The sequence below is a fragment of the Psammomys obesus genome, unplaced genomic scaffold (genome assembly GCF_907164565.1).
Source record: "Psammomys obesus unplaced genomic scaffold, mPsaObe1.curated_primary_1811, whole genome shotgun sequence".
Classification (NCBI taxonomy): domain Eukaryota; kingdom Metazoa; phylum Chordata; class Mammalia; order Rodentia; family Muridae; genus Psammomys; species Psammomys obesus.
The window spans coordinates 10826205-10842003 of NW_026590767.1; the positions used below are offsets into that span (position 1 = coordinate 10826205).

Consider the following 15799-nt stretch of genomic DNA (forward strand, 5'->3'; position numbering starts at 1 on the left):
GTGGAAAGACCGTCATGTATACAGGACAGTGGTGTGACAAAACAGATTCTCTGGGTGGGAGCGGGTATGTGGAAGACTGTAGAGGTGGAAGCTTGGCATGGATGAGGCAACCAGCTGGGGAAAGGCCTGGACAAGTACTGCAAAAGATCTCGCCAGGGTAAGAGGCTGAGCCATGAGGACTATAGGCTTCTTATACATGCTGCTCAGCGGCCTCTGAGGTCTTTGTCACTACCTTACTATTCCCTAAGGACAACCCTAACATTTTCTCATCAAGGCCTTTGTGAGGAAAGAGTGGCTGTTCTATCTATAGGAGATGCGGAGCTAAGCCCATGCTGGCCAGGGGCTATGGGGAGGTCCACCCCAAACAGGCTTGTCCACAGCTTGCTGCTGGCCACTAGAGGGACGCCAGTGCCTGGTTCTCTGGAGCCAGCTGATTGACATCATACACAGGGACTCTCTGCTCTTTCTCTGGTTGGTGGAGGCACAAAAAGTCCCTGTTCTAAACATAGGGAAGCCTGAGACCTCATTCTGAATGGGAGGGCAGTCATATTCCCTGTGATATCTAGAGGTTCCAGCCACAAGGTACCCCCAGATGTGCAGACTCTTGGCAGCCATGAGGCAAGAAATATAGTCTCCTTTGCAGGACCCAGGGGAGTCAAAGAGAATTAGTGCCCCAAAGTGCCTCTTAGTTATTACTTGGAGTTTGGAGACTGCTGTGGGTGCCACCAGGGCCACTCAGCACTGTCCACTGCTGCCTTTGCAGTGCTGCAGACCTTGTCCTGGGAAACAGGTTCCTCCAATGTCCCTGTCCTCTACTCAGAAGGGAGACGTTATTCACAGTCGGTGGCTGGGAAGGCTGCTCTTCCCCTGCACTGGAGGACCTCGAGACCGGATGGCATGGAGCTAAATTACAGCCCACCTGCTGCAGCTCATACCAGAATTTAGGAGGTCGGTGAGCCCCGCTCCAGCCAGATTCCCACCTAGCCCCACGCAGCTCTCTCCCATGGCACCGCACTGGCCTTCAGCACTTCAGATGAGTCTCTTTGAGAGTGGGGCTCCTGCTGCCTGGTGGTGTCCTGGTTTGCTTTTGGTCGCTGTGATAAAACACTGACCAAAAGCGGCTTGGGGGGGTGGGAGAGGTGGTTTATTTGTCTTACAGGTTACAGTTTGTCGTAAAGAGAAGCAGGGCAGATACCTGGGGGGGGGGGGCAGGAAATAAAGCAGAGACCGCGGGGAGGAATGCTGCTTACTGGCTTGCTCACCCTGGCTTGCTCAGCTACCTTTCTTATGCAGCCCAGGCCTGCCTGGCTAGACATGACGTTGCCCACAGTGATGTGACCCCTCCTACATCAATTAGTGATAAAGAAGTCCTCCAACAGTGACCACGGGCTAGCCTGATCAAAGCAATTCTGCAGCTGAGGTTTTCTTTTCCAGGTGTCCCTAGGTTTGTCTTAAGTTGACAGCTGAAGCTAATTATGACAGGTGTGCACCATAGTCTTTAGGCAATTCCACTGCACAGGCACTTACTGCTAAGAGAGTGGCCTTCTTCCACCTCCACAACACAGTTCATGACGAGAGCCTTCACATACATACAAAGCTAAAGGGCAATTGTTCCCACCCCGTCCTAGTCCTCTGCTGTACCACCCTGCACTGCCTTGTCACCCTCCACGGCTATTGCCCCCCACCTGTGCGTCCACTGCTACAGTCCATCATCCTTCATCTATCCATCCTGCTCTCATTGTCTAACCTACCCTCTTGGCTATCCACCCCTCACACACATATCCATCCATCGTCTGCCTTACCTTTGTGCATTTCTGAGGGTGCTGCAGACCTCACATACACCCCGAAACTGCTCAACCGTGTCTGGTTGCAGGGCCTCCCCACTGTGTGAAACTCACTTACTCGGAAGTGAGTAGTGCTCACACGTACACACTGAGCCGCAGCAGATGCAGGCAGAGAATTTGACCATCCACCTAGGTAGCCATTGGAGCCCATTCTAGAAAGACTAAGTTTATGGGAGGCTATGCACATCATGATAAACCATGAGTGTATTCAATGAGAAGGCAATCAAGAAAAGCAAGGGGGTGATAACCATGGGGTAGCAATAATGACCTTCAGCCACCCATCCACAGGGTGGTGCTACCCGAGGCTAAGGAGGCGCAGGAGTGTGTCCTGCTGCAGGTAGCATGGCCTCTGTGCGAGCTATGTTGCTAGCTAGCAGTCTGCTGCGGTGGCTCTTCATATCAGGCACATGGGTGAGCTCTTCTTAATCACCTGTCACTTTATTATTTATCTACTCACTTTTTTTATTCATTTTGCTTTAGGTTTGACAACTTTTGCAAAAAGAAGTCCCAGAAGTGTCCTTATGTCTGGCCCTAGGCACCTCTATGAGTGATATTTTTTTTCCATCACACAGTGACTCTGCCTGGCTTAGTGCCTGAGATGAACAAGACCAGTCAGGGCTGGAGTGTGGTGACTAGGTAGTAGAGTGCTTGCCTAGCATCTACTCTGCAAGCAGAACACCGCAGGAAAAGAAATCCACTCCAGTGTTCAGCCTTTTGTATCAGATATGGTTGGCTCAGAATGTTTTTGGCCCCATGTCCTGTCATGTCAAGAATCTGGAAGTCCTGGGGATTCTTCTGAGTCCTTCAAGATGGACAGTCTGTTTGTACTCCCAGATAACTCTAGAATCCATTTTTCAACTTTCATGAGAAGAAAATCCTCTGAGGCTGTGACTGTGATGAGTTTATGATGTTTAATGACATCTTTATTTTGTTTCTCAGTGGTCTCCTGTTATCACCCAATATAAAAATGTGTGTCTGTGTGTGAACTCTGCACCTCCTTAAATTTACACACATGTCCCATAGATCCTGCAGAATTTCTCATGCAGTCTATCTCATCATCTACAAACAGAGATATGTCTTCCTTCTCCTTCCTCCTCATCTAGTGCAGGTTTTTCCCAGGTGACTTATAAACAGGAGAAACTGTCTTCTCTTGGTGGTTGCCTGAGTTCGGAATGGGTGCATGCTATTTCCACTAGATACTTTCTTAAATCCAGTTAATGATCTCACTGTGTTCTCCACAGTGCTGATATGTTGAACTACATTGCTTATATGTACGAGTAACAACCAGTCCAGTCTTACTTTCATAAAGTGTGAAGACTTCATTTACTTATACATTACTAGAGAGTTAATTGCAAAGAACTACAGGTGCAAATAACAGACGCCTTCAGCACCTTGTGTTTGGTTTTGATATCAGGTCCTGCTGACTTCAAAAGTGATCAAAATTTGTCTGCCAACTTCCCCTCTTTACCATGTTATCAAGCTTACATGATACCCTACCAGGAAGCCCAGTGGGTGTGTAGATGTTAAAAGTCAGTTTTTATTAGACATAACACAGTAAAGTTTGTTTCAGTTTGGCTTGAGTTTTGGTTGGTTAGCTAGTTTATCAGTTGGTTGGTTAATTGGTTGGTTTGTTAGTTGGTTGGATGGTTGTTTGTTTGTTTGTTTGTTTGGTTGGTTGGTTGGTTGGTTGGTTTGTTAGTGACTTGGTTGGTTGATTAATTGGTTGGTTGAGAAAGATTGCATTTTTTGTTGTTGTTGTTGTTGTTGAGACAAAGTCTTGCTATGTAGTCCAGGCTAGCCTTGAACTTTCAGAGATCCTCCTGTCTCTGCCTTCAAGAGGCGATATGTGCCATCAGACCCAGCAAGATTTTTTTCTCTTCTTTTCTTTGTTTTCTGTACAATATATTTAACCATATTTTCCCCTCCTCAACTTCCCCCAGATTCTCCCTACCTTCCTACATACCCAACTTTGAAAAGAAAAAGATACAAAATGAAAATCAAAACAGATGAGAAAAATAATAAGACACAAAAAATGCCAAAACAAAATGAAACAAAAAGTCCACCCCCCCCCCAAAAAAAAAGGCCTACCATGGAGTTTTGTGTTAGCCAAGTACTCTTGGGCAAGGGGCCTGCCTGGAGTGTGGCTGATATACCCAGGGACACTCCACTGGAGAGAATTGATTTCCCCTTTGCCTTCAGGTATCAATCCCAGCAAGATTTTCTAATGCTTTGGTTTCATTTTTTCCAAGGAATATACCCATTTCATCAAAGTTACTGGATCTATTGGCACACAGTTATTCACTATATACCCCTTTTATTTTTGCAGTGTTTCTGTAGAGTGTATAACAATAACTCTTTCTTAAGGCTAGAAATTAATCTTCCCATACAATATTTTAATTAGTTTATTAGCCTCTTGTGTTGCACAATAGGGGGTACAAACAGCATGGTATTGTGTGGAGGTTATTAGGCTATTATTCAGGTTTTAGACATCAAACTTGGGCTTGCAAGGCAAGGTCCTTTGCCCACTGAGCCACCTCACCAGCCCTTCTTCTCTCTTAGTCTAAGAGTTTATAGCATCACTTGCTTTTTTGCTATAGAGGAGCCAGTTTTCATCATTTTTCTCTCGTCTTTACCATCCTCATCAGGTAGTTACCTTGGGGCCTACCTTGAGCTTTTGTTTTTCTACCTTATTAAGGTAGAATTTCAGACCACTAAATTTTAGATCTCTCTCTTCTTCCTAATGGGAGGTTGGAAACTGTAATTTTCTCTTTCAGCGCTACCATATCTGCAGCCAAGAAATTTGGGTACGTTATATTTTCTATGGTATTGTTTAAGGTTCTCCTTGGTCCTTTATGATTTCTTCCTTGTTCCATAAATGATTTAGAAGTGTGTTGTTAAGTCCACAGTATTTGTGGTATCTTGATCATAATATTGTTATCAACTCCTCATCTAATTTATTTGGGGTTAGAGAATATGCTCTGCATGATTTCAAATGTTCTCAATGTCTGAGTCTCTCGTGACATACACCTATTGAAGATCCCATAACACAATGGAGAACATCATTGTTGTCATGGTGAATATGCCACATGCAACAAAAGAGTACATGGGGGCACCAATGTTGTCATGGTGAACAAGCCACCCAGAGTAGAGAAGGATGTGTGTATACCTCTGTCGCCATGGTGAACAGGCCACATACGTAGTGAAGGAGGGTGTTTGAATACCATAATTAATATGGTAAGCCTGCCAAATACAATGGAGCAGGATGCCGATGCCATTGTCATCATGGTGACCAGTACATGCCCAGTGGAGGAAGATGTGTGCTTACCACTGTTGTCCGGCAGGAGCAGCCGCACAATGAAAGATGTTTGGGTGCCACTGTTTTCATGGTAAGCATGCCACAGGCTCTGGAGTAGGATGCATGGGCACCACAGTTAACAGGTGGTTAACACACATCAGAGGAGACTATGAAGAGGTCATGATATGGTGAACACACACACACACACACACACACACACACACACACACTGGAGGAAGATGTGTTAATGTTACGGTTGCCGTGGCGCATGGGCCACATGCAGTGAGCGAAGATGTGTGGGTGCTACTCTCATTTGGGGGAATGAGCCACACATTCGGAAGAGCAATGTGTGGTCGCCCCTGATGTCATGGCGGACAAGCCACAGTCACTGGAGCGGGGACTACACGGGTGACACTGTTGAGTGAGATGCGTTACAAGGAGCCTTGAGGTTGACTTCTTCAAATACTGTGTCCTTGGCCTCTATTTCCTCGCTGGCTTTTGGTTAGTTGTTCTCTCTCTTGCTGAAGGAACTTTAATACCAACTACAATTTGGGAACTGCTATTTCTTCTCTATGTCTATCAGCTTTTGTTCTGGCATTTTGACCCCTCTATCAGTCACTGCTTGGTGGTCGTGCTGCCTCCCTGGCAAATGCAGATGGCATGTCTTCCCCAGGCCTGTGTTACTCCTGTCTTACCTGAGCCTATTTTCCCTTCTGCCGCTGGCCTAGCAGCCTTCCTTGGCTTAGAGCAGCGGTTCTCAGCCTTCCTAATGCCGCGACCCTTTAATACAGCTCCTCGTGTTGTGGTGACCCCAACCATAAAATTATTTCCGTTGCTATGTCATAACTGTAATTTTGCTAGTATTATGAATCATAAGGTAAATATCTGATATGTGACCCATCTGAAGGGGCCATTTGACCCAAAAAGGGTCATGAACCACAGGTTGAGATCCACTGGTTTATAGGACACGGCTGAGGAATGACTCCTCCCCTAGGTCCACTTCCAGCCCCCACCGCCATCCCGTCTACTCTATACTGTCCCAAGCTGAATCTTTCTTTTTTTCTCTATTCAAACAATCTCTGCCACGAAGTAGGATATCTAGACTGTCAAAATGTAACTGATCTTTTTTCACTTGGTTAGACTGTCTCCATTTAGTCTCTTCTTTTTCTGCCTCTTGTGATATTGTTCTGGTGCGGTTTCTTTCATTACTCCTTTTCTTCCTGCCTATGTGTTGTTATAATATTTTTATTTCAAGTTTAGCGTATTAATTAGTGTCTTGCAGCCACCTGAGAGATTGAAAGGCCCAATCTAAGCATAAAGTTGTACAAATTCACATAAAACATCCAGAGATATGCTATAACTCAAGTCCACCTTCACCTCATCTTTCATGTCATAAATGCCACGTGTATCACCTCCCCCGTGTCATTCGTGAAATCACTGGCTGTCAAACTTGTCTGTTTTAACACTCAATATATATATTTGGTTGTTTGTTTGTTTTTTTTTTTCAAGACAGGGTTTCTCTGTGTAGTCCTGGTTCCTGGAACTCACTTTGTAGACCAGGCTGGCTTTGAACTCAGACAGCCACCCGGCTTATATTTTGAAGAAGTTAAAGGGGGGAAAATCTTCTCTAGTTACCCTAAGCTTAGCATTCCTTGTACTCTTCCTTCCTGGGGACCCACCTCTTTTCAGTGCAGCATCCCACTACCCTTGGGAACGTCACGTGACCTTCCTTCAAGTACAGTTCGCCCAAGCACAAGCTCAGTTACTCTTTTATGAGAGAGCATCGCCACTGCGCCTGTTTTATTTATTTTTCAGGTAAGGTCTCACCATGTGGCACTAGAGGCTGTCCCCAGACTTCACAGTTCTCCCTCCCCTCCCTCCAAGAACTAGAGTTACAGGCATCCACTGCCTGCTCCACCTTCATCCTCAAATTCCAATAGCGAGTGTCCCTGGAAAGCCCTCCTACCAGTCTTTGCATCTGGGTCCTAGTTACAGTGCTTGTGGGGACATTGTGCCACACTGTCCACTAAGGGTGACTGTAACAGCAGCCCTTTCCTCAGGGAAATCCTCTCCCACCTGGCCTTGAGGTGGCCCCTCCGTGTCTCAACACAGTGGAAAGGCTATCAGTCACACCCGGTAGGCCAGAACCAGTGTGTGCATAGGCTAAGCCCATGACATACATGCTCAAAGGGGTTGGACTCAAAAAGGAGATATCCTGTAGGCTAGACACTGACTCACCCTCAGTAAAGCTATCATCTGAGGCCCATGGTGAGGTCCAGGTCGCTGCATACCCCTGCCAGGGTGATCAGCTGGCCCTCCAGGAATAGCTCATAGGCAAGCAACTCTCCCAGCTGTCACAAAGAGATATGGGGCCAGGCTCCACACCCTAAAGCTAAGTCTAACTATACAGTGGCTCCCTGATCACTGGGCACTGCTGACCGCCAGGATAGGGGTATGAGCCAGGTTCTGGCTGAAGACAGGTCGAAATGGAACCCAAGTGGGCCAGCACTCAGGACATTTCTTCAGGATAAGGATGCCCCACTCAACACCCTCAGTGATAGTCCTTGCCCTATGGGCATACTGGTTGCGCCCCTTCTATCCTGCTCCCAGCCCAGGTTCTATGAGGTCCCACTGAGTCTTCAGATTCACAGTGAGCCCCTGCCAGCCAGAAGCAAGTGGGAGGAGAGCAGACCACCCTCCCCCCATTGGATACATGCTTATCTATAGTAAGGGGTGGCATGGCCCTGAAATCTAGCCACCTCCCCTTTGCATCAGAGAAGGAGGAGGATGGCCTCATTTCTCTAGGAGGATTTGGGCCATTCCTAAGAAGTCAGCCTTCTGATCTCTGGCAGGTTCTACCTCATCAGCGGAGGGGTGCCTTTCATCATCTGTGGGGTCACAGCTGCCACAAACATCAGAAATTATGGGACCGAGGATGAGGACATGGCCTAGTGAGTACTCCCTACGTACGAACTGGTGAAAAGTTGGGGGCACTGCCCCGCTCTTCCAAGGGTCATCCCAGACACTCTAAGCCGAGGGAGGGCAGGCAAGGTGCCCACAGACATCTGTCATAATCAACCTTTGTTAGTGACTGTCCCCCAAGGTACCAGTGGTAAGCCATGGTTCTCAGGCCCCAGAAGGCCACTCCAATGTTGTGTCTCCCAAGCCAACCTCTGGGTGAACTCATGTTCTTCTCCCAACACGCTCAACTTCCCACTGACTCTATTTCCTTAGACACAAAAGGCCTGCTTTTCCTTAGAGTCTGGGATCAGATAGCAGGAGGTCAGCTGAGCACAGCGATCCCCTGAAGCAGAGACAGACCCAGTCCCACCCCTACAGGTGCCCAAAACCTCATGGCACCTTCATCATTCTCAGCATCCCCTGAGGATCTCAGGATGGCCAGCTCTCACTCAAGCCAGAGTGGGCACCATGCCCTCCTCATCAAAACCTGTTTCTACCCATTCCCTCCTTACCCAAAGCAATTTCCTGCCTCCCTCAGTGGGCCTCTGTACTCCATCCATTCAAGGCCTGCCTCTGCCCCATCCCCTCCTGAGGACTACCACACAGGGCTAACTAACCCGCTGGCTCCAAATATCCATCCAGACTGTAGTTCTGTTCCCATCTACCCAAACCTCATGGCTGACCAATCTTGGATGCGATGTGTTTCCTTATCATAAAATTAAAATATTCACTGGGCAAGGTGGTGCTCACCTGTAATCCCAGCACTTGAGGAGGCAGAGGCAGGCAGATCTCTGTGAGCTCGAGACCAGCCTAGTCTACAAAGGGAGTCCAGGACAGCCAAGGCTACACAGAGAGACCTTGCCTCGAAAAACAAAAAATATGGATGAATAAATAAATAAATACTCCCTTGTAGGAAACCCATCGAGTCCTGATAGACAGGGTAGGCAAGCATTCCAGCTCATAGCCACCCTTCCGTGCTTCTCCCTCCCTGCAGCTGCTGGATGGCCTGGGAACCCAGCCTGGGCGCATTCTATGGGCCGGCTGCCTTCATTGCCCTGGTCACCTGCATGTACTTCCTCTGCACCTACGTGCAGCTGCGGCGTCACCCGGAGCGCAGATATGAGCTCAGAGAGCGCACTGAGGAGCAGCAGCGGCTGGCAGTACCAGAGAGCAGCCATCGCCACGGGGTGCGTCCAGGCACACCGCCCCCCTGTGAGGCCCTGGCTGCCTCCCAGCTGCAGAACGAGCACTCCTTCAAGGCCCAGCTTCGTGCTGCCGCCTTCACACTGTTCCTGTTCACAGCCACATGGACCTTTGGGGCCCTGGCCGTGTCTCAGGGCCACTTCCTGGACATGATCTTCAGCTGTCTGTATGGGGCCTTCTGCGTGACCCTGGGACTCTTCGTACTTATCCACCACTGCGCCAAGCGAGAGGACGTGTGGCAGTGCTGGTGGTCCTGCTGCCCCTCTCGGGGAGATACCTCTGCCACCAAGCCCAGTGCCCACCCTACCCTTGACGCCAATGGGGATGCGCTGGTGCACACCGCCTGCCTGCAGGACTCACCATGCCCGGGAAAACTCAGAGGCTTTGGCCATCCACCAGCCAGCCACTGCAAAATGACCAACCTGCAGGCTGCCCAGGGCCATGTCAGCTGTCTGTCACCGGCCACCCCCTGCTGTGCCAAGATGCACTGTGAGCAGCTGATGGAGGAGGAGGCCCATGTGCACATGGCCGAGGAGGGTGCCTTTCCGCATGATCCCCACCTGCACGACCCTCACCTGCACAGGTGCCTCAAGGGCAGAACTAAGCCCCACTACTTCAGCCGGCACCAGGCAGCTGCAGCCGAGAGGGAATATGCCTACCACATCCCCTCCAGCCTGGATGGCAGCCCCCACAGCTCCCGTACGGACAGCCCCCCCAGCTCTCTTGAGGGCCCAATGGGGGTGCACACCTTGGCCTGTTGCGCCCAGGCAGACCCCTTCCCCATGGTCAGCCAGCCTGAAGGTGGAGACACAAGCCCTGGCCTCTACGGCTGTCCCTCACGGCTGTCCCCAGGCCCAGCCCACTTGGAGATGCTACGGAGGACACAGTCCCTGCCTTTTGGGGGCCCCAGCCAGAATGGGCTGCTCCAGGGTGATGTTCGAGAAGGCCTGCCGTTTGGCACTGATGGGACAGGGAACATCAGAACAGGACCCTGGAAAAATGAAACTACAGTGTAGCCAGGTTGGGAACACAACTCCTTCACTAGTGCCACCATTAGTCCCTGGAGGAGCTTCAGAGCAGAGAGCAGCCCTCTGCTACGTGAGGTTAATGGTCTGGGAGGGCCGTCAAATGACCAAGAGGTTCAGAAATGGTTCCCACCCCTCGGTCCTGATCTCTTTTATTGTGAAAGAACCCATGGGAAGAACAATGGGCCACATATGCCTCCACTGGTCCCAAGGCAGGAGGTAGATCTCCATAAGCTTGTCACCTGCTTTCTGTTTATAGCACCTTCTCTTGCTGCTGGGAGGGAAGCTGGGAGACCTGGTCAGAGACTCCAGCTGGCGTCACGTCTTTGGTATAAGTGTGTTAGGTTTTTACTCTAGAAACCACAGCCCTGGCCCTCCAGAGCACTCTCACACTGGGAAGCTTCCTGTCCCCTGCTGTCCTTGTGTTAGCTCACACCTGCATCTCCTCTGGGGGACCTCTGTCTACTCACCACCCACATCCTCCATCCGTATGGGACGTGGCCCTGGCCGGAAAGCCTCAGGTCATCTTGGCTGTTAAGGATGGGCCTGCTCTGGAGCCACGGGGAGAGAAAGCAACCAATGGCTGTGGGCTTCGGGGAGCTGGATACAGTCTCTCTGAGTCTATGCTTTTGAAAAATGCCCAAACACTGTTCGATGGAGACCTGGGGGCTTTGAAAGTCAGCCAGTATCGGACTGGGTTCTGTTCCAGTGTGAGCATGCAGTACTCTTCTCAGTCCCACAAAGGAGGGGCCAACTGGGGTGTGACGGGCATCCCACATGAAAGTTTCTTTTCCTTTTCTGCCGTTTTCATGAGCATTTTGGGTACAAAGCCCCACCTCAAAGAATAGATGTGACCAATGAGCCTTTTGTAAAAGTGTCTTGTCCTAGGGGAGGTCCTCACAGGGGTGAGAGCCCAGTTGTCCAGAGATGCCAATTGTAAGACTGTCCACCTTTCCTCTCTAGCGTTCTTCTTCCCGGTTTGTGGTCCATACGCATACATGTGTATACACACATGCATACATGCATGAACACACCACACCACATATGCACACACATAGTCTGTACACGCACACACATCTGTAAACACACACGCTTATACGTATTCACTCCATGCACAACACATCCCTGTGCGTCCACACACTTGCTCACCACGTACATGCACATGCCTGCACACCACCACACACACGCACACTGCAGTGTCCACATACAGACCCCCTGGTGTTTCACGTGCACCCACAAACAGTTGGTGCGCTTCATGGCCCTGAGCGCTGGGTTTCTTTGCAGCTGTGGGTGAGTCTCTGCGGCTTGCTTCACAGAGCACAGCCCTGCTGATAACCTCCTTAGAGAACAGGGCATGGGTCAATTCCTGGAGCCTTGGAGGCGGCACATTCTGCAGCCTGTGGTGGGCAGTGCCCTCTAGAGGCAGACACTCAGTATCTGAGTAAGGAGACTGGCAGGCAGAGCTGACTTTTTACAAGCTCCTATGTGGTGTCCGTTGCCCCTGAAAGCAGCATTCTGCACCCACTCTTCAGGTGGGGAGCCAGGGGCCGCCAGGACGTTTCAGCTCCTTTCACTATCAGACTTCTTTACCTGCTTGCATAGCTGACGCGTGCGGAACCCACCATGCTGTGTATGTACTGTAGATACTGACCATCCAGAGGAAAATACAGTGTTTTACATTGTTTGTCCTTGGTCAGGCTGGTCAATAGCATTCACGTGTGTGTTTCTCCATTTTGACAAGGAATAACAGCGTGGGAGAGGCTTGGACCCAAATCCAGGCTGCTCTCCTGGTCCCACCCCCGAGTCTTTTCTACCGTGGCGCTTCTGGAAGGACAGAGACACCTCTTCATTTAACCAAAGAAACGCAGCATTAAATATTGAACCTCGCTATGTTTCAACCTTGATTTAGATCCACGAGTCCACTTGGACCAACGCTGCAACAGCCTCCAGTTACATGCTGCTGGGGGAGTGTGATGATTTGTGGCACACTTGCTTTGTAGAGCCCTCCACTCAGAACCAACCTCCCTTAGGCTGCGAAACTAGTCTAGGCCAGCTTCGCAGGCCTTCCTTTGCCATGTCCTTTCCTTCTTTTGTGAAAATGCGCATAGCCGATGTGTAGGAGGCTGTGCTGTTCGTGTGCGCATTAGTGTGTGAATGTACACGCCGTGTGTGTGTGTGTGTGTGTGTGTGTGTGTGTGTGTGTGTGTATGTGTCTATGTGTGTGTTCTTCACCAGGGTAGCATGAGATACCCCCATGCACACTCACGCCAGCCTCCCTGCACAGGTAAGTATTTTGCGAAATTATATCCTCACCACATGGAGATGCTGTGACAACTTTAACACTCCATAATTACTTTAACTATGAGGGCTCTGCGTGTCTGGAGACCAGCAGTGCCTGCTATGTCTCCCATGGGGACGCTCCACAGCCAGACAATCTCACATCCGTCTGCAGAGGTATTGATGCTGCCCAGGCAGAGCAAGGATGCCTCTCAGATCTATGAGTGAGTCATCTCTGCAGGAGCTTTGAGCAGCTGAGAGGCCCCTGGAGTGACTAGAAAGAAGCTGAGGTGGGCTCCACGTTCCAGCTGCCCGAAACGGGCAGGCAAGACTGAAACACGGGACGACGGGGAAGACTCCAGGCCCCATCGCCAAAGGAGAGTCAGGTCAGAGGATGCAGTGAAGCCATCGGGGGTGTGGGTCAAGGAGCAGCCTTGGCTGGGGACCTGTGGGAGGATCCTTCTGTAAGAGCAGGAAGCCCTGGCTATTTCTTAATAGTACCTGGCAGAGGTGTCCCTAATGGTGGCTCTGCTACAGGCAGCCTGCCAAGTCCTTCCACCTGTCCCCCCACTCTTAGTGTTTTTGGGTAGATGCTACAGGCCTCGACCTACAGTAAGCTCTGAAATCAGCAGATCCCTCTGCAAGGACTACAGCCTCCAGGGCAGGCCCCTCACACTTATTCCTCCATGGTGTTGTCAGAATTTACATCTGAAGCCAGAGGTGGGGTTTTTTGTTGGTGGTGGTGGTGGTTTTTTATTTTTTTATTTTTTTTTGAAGCCAGTGGTTTATTTGCTATCATAAATATTTTTATTTTTTATCATAAATATCAGAGGATATTTACTATCCTCCAAAATGTCACCTGTTACTATTACAACTGGAACCAAAGAGTGCAGCCTATAAAGCAAAGTGTTTGGAGTCCTGTGACCACAACGGAGCCCAGCGGAGCCCAGCTCTGCATCAGCAGCATGGGGTGTGGCCAGGAAGGTAGAGGCAGAAGCTAGAGATAAAAGTGACAGGAGAAACTACTGATATGGTTGCTCATAGCAGTGATGTCAAGTTCCTCTTAAACTGAGTGTACATGATTTGATTCTGCACAGATACCAACACAATTGTGATATCACATTCCTGTCTCCACAAATCAAGCTCCAGCCATAACCAGCAGTGGCCGCTTTGGGGGAGGGGGAGGCACAGTAGTCAGGCCCGTGAATCAGTTCCCATGTCTAGTCCAACAAGACAGTGACTTGTCAGACAGCTGACTCAGAAAGAAAAAGCTTGGTTTGACCTGAGCTTGGATGATCTAGTCCAGGACCATGGTTTTGGGTCTAGGGTAGGGATACCAAACGGCGGCAACAGACATGTTGGGAAACACATGGAAGAGCAAACAGCATAAATCACACCAGAAAGAAGGACCAGAGACCTGAAATCCCTCTTAAAAGCCTGCCCAAGGACCTAAAAGCTTCTCGTCCCTCAAAGACCCCCCTAAAGGAGAAGAGCCATGCCCAACCCCAACAGTACCACCATGGAAATAAGCTTTGACACATGGACTTTTAAGCACACCCACCCAAACCACAGCAAGACACCCAGAAGGCAGGCCCTTTCCCTGACAGTAGACGTCCTTGGCCTGTCCTCAGACCAGATCTACCTGCCTGGGAAGGGAGGGTGGAAAGAGCTGACTCACCAGGGAGATCTGGAGGAGTCCTCATGCCTGTGTCTTGGTTTAAAGAGGACTCCTGGCCCTTTTCCAGGAACATATCCCTGTGTACCAAGACTCCCAGAAAGAGAGGCATTCTAGTGGGCTGCAGTGGGAAAGTGTTCAGAGAGGATGCTGGCAGGCAAGCAGGCACGGCAGGATGAGCGTCGCCATCAGAATTTACCTTTCTGGCACCCTGGTACGGTGAGTGCTCTCCACTAGTGTTTCCAGGAACGCACCTAAGCACTGTGGGATAGGTAAGTACCGTGTGACCTTTGTATTGTGAGAAACAGTGAGTGTAGCCAGGGCCCTGGGGAGCTGAGCCCTGGGATCTCTGAATGGTCATCGTCTGCATTTTCATGAGGGACATCTCCTGATTTGTACTGAATTCCACAGTCTGTGTCTCCAGAGGGGACCTGGGAAGGAGGCTATTTCAGGGAGGTGGCCCTGGATGGGAGGCAGATGAGGGAAAGGGCTTCTAAACAAGAACATGATGTCATTACAGTTTGGACAACTGAATCAGGCAAGGTCAGTGACCTGCATCAAACTGTCTTGTTAGAAATCTACCCATTATCACTCATCACAGCCCGAGAGGGAAGACTGCAGTCGAGACTAAAGGAAGAAACAGTTCAACTTTGAACGCTCAGGGTGAGGAGAAAGTGAGACCCCAAAGCAAGTGCCTGGAGTCACCACCAGAATGCACTCCCTAAGCTAGTCACCAAGATTAGAAGTGAAAAGGCTCAACCTTACCCATGTCAAAATCTCCTCCAGCAAGGTTGAGAGAAATCTGGTTCTGTGGCAGGGGTGGCTTAGTGACCTGAGTCTCTTGGTGGTACGTGACCACAGGTGCCTTCAGCAGTTCCCCTGTCCTGGGAGGAGACGTGGGCTGCAGAAGATGAAGCTAACCAGAGAAGCCCTCCTGAGGGCTGGTGGAGCCAGCAAAGACAAGTAGCCAGCCTCACCCTGTCTTCTGCTCTCCTCGCTGCCCACCACCCCACACCCAACCCACCACCCCACACCCAGCCCACTGGCACTCCATGCCCCTCCCTCCAGGAGCATCAGCTCTAATCCCATGCACTGCTCCCCGCAGAGACTCACCCCTCCAGGAAATCTGGGAGGAGGGGCTTACAAAGAAGGTTGATCTGGGCTGCAAAGGACACTGGGAATCTGGGAATGAACCTATCCCTTCTTATGGTGGTGTAGCACAATTTATCACACCGCACAATTTATCCACACTCAGTATCGGGTGTGTCACTTATCTCTATAACTACAAAAACTATCTGGCACATGGCATCAGGAAGCAAGCGATGGTGAGGATGTGAGCAGAGGGCCGCACCTTGGCCCAGACATTCAGCATCAGCCTCAAAGGCCTCCTTGAAATTGGGAGTAACCACAGGACTATGAGCATTTCTTGGCACAATGATCACAGTGGAAGCAAAATCAGGAATAAGAATATATATATATATATATATATATATATATATATATATATATATATATATAT

The 15799-nt window shown here is 49.8% G+C and overlaps 1 protein-coding gene across 3 annotated transcripts in view; it reads left to right on the plus strand.

Annotated features, from left to right (window-relative positions):
* The window catches only part of Adgra1 (adhesion G protein-coupled receptor A1), a 36711-nt gene extending 26319 nt beyond the window's left edge, over positions 1 to 10392 (plus strand). For all 3 annotated transcript variants that reach the window (XM_055608942.1, XM_055608943.1, XM_055608944.1), the window contains 2 exons: positions 7992 to 8090; positions 9095 to 10392. In XM_055608942.1, the coding sequence (XP_055464917.1) occupies positions 7992 to 8090; positions 9095 to 10319 (1324 nt within the window). In that variant the 3' untranslated portion in view covers positions 10320 to 10392. The remainder of the gene's footprint in view (positions 1 to 7991; positions 8091 to 9094) is intronic.
* Positions 10393 to 15799: the final 5407 nt, after the last annotated feature.